Source organism: Heloderma suspectum, chromosome 8 (genome assembly GCF_057233095.1).
Source record: "Heloderma suspectum isolate Gila_16-S chromosome 8, 16-S_ref, whole genome shotgun sequence".
NCBI classification, from domain to species: domain Eukaryota; kingdom Metazoa; phylum Chordata; class Lepidosauria; order Squamata; family Helodermatidae; genus Heloderma; species Heloderma suspectum.
The window spans coordinates 43,711,398-43,720,568 of record NC_139465.1 but is presented as its reverse complement, the minus strand read 5'-3'; the positions used below and the strand labels follow the sequence as shown (position 1 = coordinate 43,720,568).

The 9,171-nt window shown below is 45.9% G+C and overlaps 1 protein-coding gene across 3 annotated transcripts in view; it reads right to left on the bottom strand.

Moving 5' to 3' along the window:
* Positions 1-261: 261 nt before the first annotated feature.
* Positions 262-9,171, bottom strand: part of GLG1 (golgi glycoprotein 1) — an 88,645-nt gene continuing 79,735 nt past the window's right edge. For 2 of the 3 annotated variants that reach the window (XM_084812201.1, XM_084812199.1), the window contains exons 23-27: positions 8,233-8,340; positions 7,402-7,522; positions 5,491-5,597; positions 4,499-4,662; positions 262-649 (exon numbers count right to left, since the gene is read on the bottom strand). In XM_084812201.1, coding sequence (XP_084668327.1) covers positions 619-649; positions 4,499-4,662; positions 5,491-5,597; positions 7,402-7,522; positions 8,233-8,340 — 531 coding nt within the window. In that variant the 3' untranslated portion in view covers positions 262-618. Of the gene's footprint in view, positions 650-4,170; positions 4,663-5,490; positions 5,598-7,401; positions 7,523-8,232; positions 8,341-9,171 lie in introns of those variants that run through there. The other variant, XM_084812198.1, reaches the window with a different exon arrangement.

Below are 9,171 nucleotides of genomic sequence, written 5' to 3'. Positions count from 1 at the left end.
CCTCCCTAGACACTTGCCTGCTCGCTCCAATCAGCTCCACATCAGTCAGACTCTAGCCTGGGACAACAGCATCAGAGAACCCATCATCTTGGCCAATGGGGAATTCTCAGTAGAATCAGAGGCATTTTACAGAAATGGAGTATGTTAAGGCAGACCTAGAACTGTGAGAGCCAGCAAGCTCCATAACTTTGTTCCAAATCCAGCAAGACTCAGAAGGGCTATGATGGAAAGGTGGCTGACAAAAATTCTTTTACTCAGTTGGCAGAGACACAAGCAAAACAAGTAGAAACCTGCAGACTTTTTTATTAAATTCTCCCATTTCATCTGTACAGAAAAAAATGCACATTATGTTCAGTATTTCAGTTAACAATTCAAAATTACACAGCATGAACATGTAAAAACAAAGAATGGCCAAGATTTTGTACATAGAAAGGAAAAACAATTTACAAAAAAATTGTTAATGTTACGTTTTTAAAAGGACTAGTCAGTCAACCTTTGCTGTACAATCTATCAGTTATTCTCTCTCCGTTGGGCTGGATTTCAAAGCTGCAGGAGGAACATCGAACATAACCGCCTATATGTCATCCTGAGTTACTCGGTACATGCATGTTGCTTCCCTCAAACCCCACACATGCCAGTGCAGGTCAATCTGCAATCAAAAATCAGAGTTATGAGCTCCAAAGCAGACCTGAAGGTAAACACTGCATACTGCCTCTCATGCATTTCCAGGCAACTCTGGCTAAGCAATTTGCACCAGTCAGGGAGCCTCTGGATGGAGGAGTCCACAGCCGTCACACAGAAGCAGCACACCTGACCCTCACAATCCACACAGAAATTGCCAATCCACCCAGGACTTGCAACAAGCACAGGTGGCACAGCAATCCTTGGGCCAGTGCTAGCACTTCCCATCCTAGCTGGTACCTCTTCCTGGAGGTAGTTTCTTCTGCCTCCTTATTGCCAATACGCTGGAAGTACCCTTGGCGTTCATGCGGGAAGAGTGTGTAACTCGTTAAAATGGAGCAGCACATCTGATCCTTCTGCTTTCCACAGCCAAGTTACTCAGTTTATTATGGGACAAGAGGCAAATAGTCAAGGCTATGTCTAAGAGCCACTGCGAAGGGAAGGGGGTGGCACTGCTCAGACTCCACCAAGTATCACACATCACCTATAGAGTCTCTATGTAGGAACCCTAATCCCTCCACAACATACCAGAGCCACTTCACAAGTGTTACACTTCTCCTGCCTCCACAGAGCAGTGCCTGACCCACCTACCCAACCCTCCAAAGCATCCCATCCAGTGGATCATCCTTGAGAGAAGAGACAAGGCTCCTTTCCTCTGAAGGGAGAAGCTTCAGCACAGGGACTAGAAGCTGGAGCTGCTTGTGGTTACAGGATAATAAAGGCCAAAGTGGTGCAGATATGAGTTCAAATAGGTTGTTTGTTTTAAATAGGAAAGAAGCAGACAGAAACACACTCCTGTCCCCCAGTTCATTAAGTACTTTTAAACAGTCAACATTTGGCTGGAGCAAGTGGGGAGCAACCATTCCCATCTTCCCCGAGCAGCAGCCCTTATTCTGTCTTGCACACCCCTCAGTGGGAAGCGGTGAGTACAGCACCTGTGATGCAATGCATGTTTACTGAGGAAATCATTTTAATGAACAGCAGCCCCTAATGTTAAGCGTCCGAGGGTGAACACTTAGCTTTTGGACAGACTGGCACTTCCCCTTGCACATGGACAGCATCTGACGACAAAGCACAGTCTGAACCTGAGGAGAAGGCAGAGCAGCACAGCTGCCGAGACTCTCGGGCAGAGAGAAAGAGATCTGCAGCACTTGGGCTTAAGAGGCTGCTTCTCGTCCCTTTTAAGCAGCGGCTCACCCAGGCTAACGGGACACATGGTGTGTCTGATTTGTCACAACTGCTCGGGAGGTTCGCCTCTTCTCAGGCAGCCAATCACCCAGTAACCATTCACGCTATCTCCTCCTGCCCTCTCTCTCTGCAATTGCATCATTGTACGCCAGCAGCTGAAACAAAATCCCCAGGTGGCCTCAAGGCTACTGCGGCTTCTGACTAGCATATGCTCAGTAGAGAATTGTTACCCATGGGGCACTCTCACCAGGACCAGAGGAAGGCAACTGTGGTCAGCTGAAGGACAGCAAGGTAAGACTAGTTCCTTGTGCATAACATTCTAGTGCACATGCTAGCCAGGATGATGGGGACCTCCTCGTCTTTAGCAGCATTAGTTCCAAGGTCACAAAGTTCAACAGCCAATACAGGCACCAGTTTCTTCCCATCGTTTAGCAGGATCCTAAGCAAGACATGCCCAAGGCTATTCCTTGCCTCCCACCAGGCAAATTAAACCACCAACCACCCTGCAATTCACATTCCACACCCAGCCTCTCCACTGGGCTTACATTATTCTGGGAACAACTGTGTTCCTCACCCCAGCACTTTTGTCCCGTCCTCGATGGTAGCAGATGCAATCGTGTACGTGTCGGGATCTCAGTCCCCAATGTCAAGGCCGGTATCGTATGGAGAAACTATCCTGTTTCTTTCTTTTGTTAGCTCAAAATACTGAAGGGGCCTTTGTGAGGGGAAAGAAGATGAGTGACTTTGGAACACACTGAGCACACACTCACCGGGGAATCGTAGCACATGCCCTTTTCTAATCCAACTTTCAGAGGACCAATGACACCAGAAAGGGGGGGGGGGGGCTCATACTGCACTTTATTCCAAAAAGAATCCAGTAGCCATTGTCCAAGAAACCCTTCAGTACACACAGTCAAGGGCGGATCCACTGAAACTGCTTCCCTAATTACATTCCTTTGACTCTGGAGGCCTGAAAATCAGTGGTGGTCCAAAAACACACACAAAAAACCCTTGCACATGCTTTTCTAGCTTACCATCCCCAGGGATACAAAACTAGACAGAAATTGCATTGCTCACTTCCCAGTGGGATGAAAAACAAAGGTTTCCTAAAGCTAAAAACTTTGTACCTTTTACCAATGCTTTGAATGCAGCAGAAAAGATTCACAGTACTGGTACGCATGACAGTCTGTCCACATCACCGTGGTTAGCTGGTCCCTTTGCAGAAAGGCCACTCACTTTTGTGAAATTAATGCAGAATACTGAGAAGCTGACATTTGCCTAGTGGTTGCAATAGCAAAGCTGGAAAATGGGGGTGGGGCCAGGGGAGGAGAGGAGAGAGGCTGCACTCAAGCTTTGCACTGGGCAGAACCACCAGGTGACTTATGCCTCCAGCGCACACAGGTGACCATGTCTAACTGGTTAATAGATATCCTACTATACATACCACTGCATCTGCATAATCACTGCCGCATTTCCTCTTCCTGTGCTCCCCAATCAGACTAGAAATGGCTCCCACATTCAGCGCAAAGGGGTTCTAGAAGCATGGATTCAACAAAGGCATGGCCTCCTTCCAGGCAGTACAAAAACACATTCTATTCTTACTCCCCAAAGCGTCCCCTCCCTGCAACGTGCGACCGTTCTTGCCTGGTGCTGGAGCCTTGCCTGTCTTCCTACATCTCCGAAGGCTAACAACCCCTTTAGCTGGATTCTGGAGCAGGGAAATCTCACTCCAGCTATTAACATTGTCCCTAGCAAATCAGGGAGAAACTTTAGGAACTTGTCAATAACCACCCTAGGAATGCCAAACATTCCTGGCTGTGCCCAGGAGTGCAAAACTCCTGTTTTCTTTCAAGGATACCTATTACCTACCCTACACCACACCTCCACTATAAGACCAACAGAATTTCTTTATTCTGGTCAATATTTTATTAGTCCCAAAGGTGAGGGGAAATATGAAAGGCATTGCCTTTTGGCAAAAATGGAGGAATAAGCCACAAAAATAATTAAAAACACACACAACAGAACACAGTAACAAAAGCAGATCAGTAAAGATGATGGGCCTCTGGAGGCAACTTTTGCTGACTGATTAGGAGCTGGAAATGCTTGTTCAAGTGTGAACCAGGTGTCCAAAGCAAGGCCAGCTGTGAGTGGTGGGTGAGGCCCCTTTCCCTCAGTCCTCCTGCCTAGCCACAGAGCGCAAGTGCTTCCCCACCAAGACCCACTGCCCAATGCTATGCCTGGAACAGATCTTTAAAAACGTACTTTAAAAACCTCTTGAGCTGCAGGTTGTCAGTCTGGTTTGGAGAGTGAGGGCAGTTCCCACAGTACGAGAAAGAGAGAGAGAAAAAGAAAGGAAGAAACTCATCTACAGGCAGGCAAACAACAGTCGCTAACGATGGGGTAACGAAGCTGCTGGCTGGACCGCCAAGGCTGCACGTGCCAACTCATTCCAAGGATGGAGGGTTCATGGACGAGATGGGAAACTCAGCTGGCCCGTGCTGCTGCTGTAATTTGCTTGTACTCTCCGAAGGAGTGAGGTGGGTGGAGACTATACAGAGGAGGGCTGTACAAACTGGGCAATGGGCAGGCCTTCCGTCTTCCTCCCTTTGACTATCAAGGCAGGCTCTACCTGTCCTTCAGCTCTCGTGTCACTCGCTTAGTGATGCGCCCACACACCAGGCCAATCAGGAACAGGACACAGATGCCCACACTGATCACTGAAAGGATGTAGTTCTTGGACGGAGAAGTCATCACTTGCATGGCAAGGTCAGAAAAGCCTTCTGCTGGGGCAACCTGGCAGGCACAGAGAAAGAACAAAGAGTCAGTTCCCAAGCCAAGCAAAAAGGAAATAATCCCTATCAAATGAATGTACAGATGGAGTTTAGGGGCCAGCATTCCAAACAAATCTTCAAGATACAAAATTACCACGATTCCATTAAAATCCTACAAAGAGCATTTATTCTATAAACCACCTCCCAAGCCTCAACCCACTTACAATGAAACTACCGCTAGTATGCAATGCAGCTAGCATACAACCATAGGACATAAAAATAAACTATGGACAAATAATTACAAAAATCCAAATTAAAATCAAAGCTGGACAGCAGCTTTATATTGCACCATACTTAAAAGGGTTTTAAAACTGCAGACAATGAAGGAAATCAGGCTTTTCAGGGTAAGAGGTTCAGTTCCCCTTGGTAATATCTACGTTAAAAGGCTCATCTCATTATGTTAACAACTTCTGTTTAAAACCCATGAAAGCAAAAGCTCTGTCTGTCCCTCTCTATGCGCGTACACAGTGCTTTTGCTTTCATGGGTTTTAAACAGAAGTTGTATATCTGAATCCATCTATATACAGAGAGAGAAAGAGATACATAATCAGGCATCATGCACAACTTTAGCCAAAGTTCTTACATTCAAGCTGGACAAAACACACTGTAGTAAAGTTGCTTATACATCAAGCCCTCAATTTCTTGTAGGACAAAACATCTGGAGGGCCGTAAGTGACCTACCCCTACTCTGCCAACTTCAAACACTCAGTCCCAACTCCCATGCCCTTTGTGGTACCCCCCCCCCCACACACACACACCCCTGAAGAATAAAGCAAGGAGCCCTGCTCACCTTGGCAGCATAGCTCCACATTTCAATCCGGTCATTGAGGCGTTTCTTACACTCTGGCTGTAACCGTACACGCTTGTCCTCCAGGGCTTCCATCAGGCAAGACATCTCTGCAGAATGGAGGAGACAGCATTACAAAAGACAGCCTCCCTTTATGGTGCCACAGAAAAGCATTCTGCAGCCTTCTCATGCCCGGTACACTCACGGAACCGGGGGGGGGGGGGGGCGCGGACGACGACACACAACTCCAGCCCTGGAGCTGGCCTAAGTCATTTCCTTCCCATTGGCATCTTTGGGAGGGAAACTGTTTGTTTGTTTATTATTAACATATATATGCTGCCTTCTTTGCTAAAAAAAATCCATCAAGGTGGTGAACAACCATTTTGTATACACCCTTGCCACTTCTATGTTTTCTTTTCAATCTGTTAGCAAGTTATACTCCAAAGCACAGACCGTCCTTCACTTCCTCTTTCCTGTCTCATAAACAGACAACTACCGAAGCATCTGATTATTAGCAAGCTGGTTTGCTTTTAATATACATCATATAATGTACAATCCTATACATTGTTAATTCAGAAAGCAAGCCCCATTGGTTGGATCCAGATTTAAGACAGATCAATTGCGCTAGCAGAAGTGGATTTTAAGCAAGGGGGGAAAAACTGAAAAAGGAAGAAAGGTGAACACTTCTTCCCTTCCACCGTGCCAGCACAAGCTCCAATAGGTACAATTGCTCTGCCTGGCTACAACCCAGCCACATAACCTGGATAGGATTCCACTGTTATCCTTTAAAAAGTTAATTACATTATTGGTTGGAATCTAAAATTGTAAGCAAAAAAAGTGTCCATTTATATATTTTTTAAAAAGCTAACAGGACGAAATTATTTCATTTATCATCACAGCAGAGATCGGAAATCGGCAGCTATACCAAATATAAAAGAATGGGAACAAAAATTCATTCAGATTAAGAATTTTTATTGATTTCATTTGTGTTTGTGTTCTAGAATGACCCTGGAAAAGTCTTTTTGAAGTGTGGTATTTTAAATCAAAACCAAAGCATAGTTGTTTGTTTCAAAAATGTGCCACATCGTGCAAGGGAAGAAATCTGACATCTCAGTTCATGGTTTTAACAAACCAATTTCTTGTTTCACCTAAATATGTGAAACAAATCAATTTCCTGTTACATCTAAATATGTGAAACTGTGGTTTGTACCAAACCGTAGTTAGTTATCAAACCAAAAGCTAGCATATTCAGGCAAAACAAGAAACTGAGTTTTGTTACGAACTATGAATGGAAGCTTCAAATCCCGCCCCCTCAACTGAAAGTGGAAATATTTGAGCCAGACATGTGCTGCCATGTGTGCTCATAACAACTGAGAGTAATATCTGAATGCAGCCAATAGCTAAATGGAGTAAATTATGTGCACGTAAAGGAAGGCTACAGAATAAATGTACACAACAAATCTTTTTGTGGGAAATGCATTCGTTATTGCACTTATGTAACAAAAATCATGGTATAATATATTCAAAATGCTATAATGAGTCAGATTTAAGGGAGGGAGGGAGCAGAGAGAGTTTTAAAAGCATTTTACTCTTCAATGTACTCATAATTCACAGAAAAAGATTATTCTTACAAACTTCTTAATTTCCCCCCCAAATCTTATTTTTCCCACTGAAAAAATTGGAAGACAGACTTTAAAAAAACAGGTTTTCTCTTCCCCCACCCCTTTTTCCAGGCCTTCACATCTCTAGCAAGGGTACAAATCTGTCCTAAGCAAGTATTTGGGAGTGCAAATGTACCAAAGCTTCTAAGAGGCCAATATGAGGAGCAAAAGTCTGCCGACTATGGAATCTGTGGGAAAAGCAGCCCTGGTGGCACAGGCATTTCCTGGGCTCCTCAGCTAACATGAGACTTACGTCGCCCTCGTCCAGGAGGGATGGCCGCACAGTGGTGCTTGATATCAAGGGCACAGGCTGTGTGAAGGACAGGGTCCACAAAGATGTCTGCTTTGCTCTCTTTCAGCATGTTCAGCACCTCCTGGAGAGCAGATGAGCACAATGCACAATATTATGATTTGGGTATTTCAACTTACTTCACCCTGTCCACTGGCTCAGGGTGTGTGTGGTTAAGACTGTACTCAAAATGTTAAGAATACGCAGGAAAATGAACTGAAGCTGGCATCACAAGCCAATGTGATGTTGCAATCAGAGGTCACAACCAGCATCTTGGAGACAGGTGGAAGCCAACGTGGCAGGCCTTGGACAGGGTGCCTGTCACGTCAGATCTTGGAGCACCAGCACAATGTCATCGGCAGCCTGTCCTGTAAGGGGGCTTCACAGCGCTGCAATATCGTGTCGCTAATGTCAGCTCCAAGTGGAGCACATGAACAGGACTCTCGCCTCAAAGCGATGAAGGCATTAAGGTCCTTGCTGGGCCTTAATCTGAAAGCAGTGTGATGCTCCTCAACCATCAATAGATGGATGCGGGGGGGGGGGGGGCAGTGCAAAAGGGGGAAGCATGAATCTCTTCCCTTGGCTGATTCCAGTGGGGCTGGGAGCCAGTGACAAAGCAGAGGAAAAATATAACCACCACCAGGAATTCCTAAAAGACCCAGTCTAGAGCCCACAATTCCGGTACCAGATGAGCACAAACGCCCGCTGCCTGAACTGCACACAAGGAGACCCCAGCTGGTGGTCACAACGTTCTCCCCACACCCACAAGCACCAAGACGCACGTAGTTTCTTTACCTTTTTGCACATGTCTGCTTTGATTTTTAGCAGATTGACTTTGAGACACTCCTCTACTTGCCCCGTCTGCTCCTGGGCCGCCGCTTCCTCTGCACACAAGCTAGAAATCTTTTAAAACAAAATACATGAGGATGTGGGACCTGCCTAGTGGCACAGGACAGCAAATTACCCTCGAATGCTTTGTGTGTGGAGGGGGCGGGTGGGAGATACACTTCATGTGAAAAGTGAGTCCAAAGTGTGGTAGCAAGCAAGGAAAATAAAATGTCAACCCACTTTCCGGGGTGGCAAGGCAGAATACCCCAGCTGAAAACATTACATCCCTGTATTATCGAGGCTTATGGTGCCACCAACACACAGGGCCAGTAACATTCCCTGAAGGTCCTATGTTGTCCTCTGCTGCCTAGAATCAAAGTTGGAAGCTATTCGCTTAAGGAGTCATTACTTAAAGGACCGGAGGCTTTCGGGAGGGGATCATTTGCAGCATCGAAAGGTTTATCCCACAGCCCTCTCCAATGTCTCAGTGCCCAAGCTGACAGAACCTGTAGCAATCTCTGAAAGAAGCAGAGGTGACACAAGTGCCAAGCAGGAACTACCCCTCAGAGCAAGCTGTCGGTCTGTCTGGAGTGCTTGCTCTGTAATGTAAAGTTATTAAGGCTGGCTACTCCGGGAAATACTCTTATGCATCACAAAGGAGAAATGGAGAGCTTGCCACACACCACTCATCACAGGAAAAGGGGCAAAGGGAAGGAACTCAGGATGTGATCCTCTGCACGTTTAGACAGAAAATGTCCTACAACTTCCAGCATTCTCCAGCCAGCATGACTGGCTGGGGCATGTTGGGAGTTGTAGGACTTTTTTCTGTCTAAACATGCATAGGATTGCACCCTTAATGTATCAACTTGGATCCTTTTAAGTTACTCCCTAATTAGTTTATGGCAC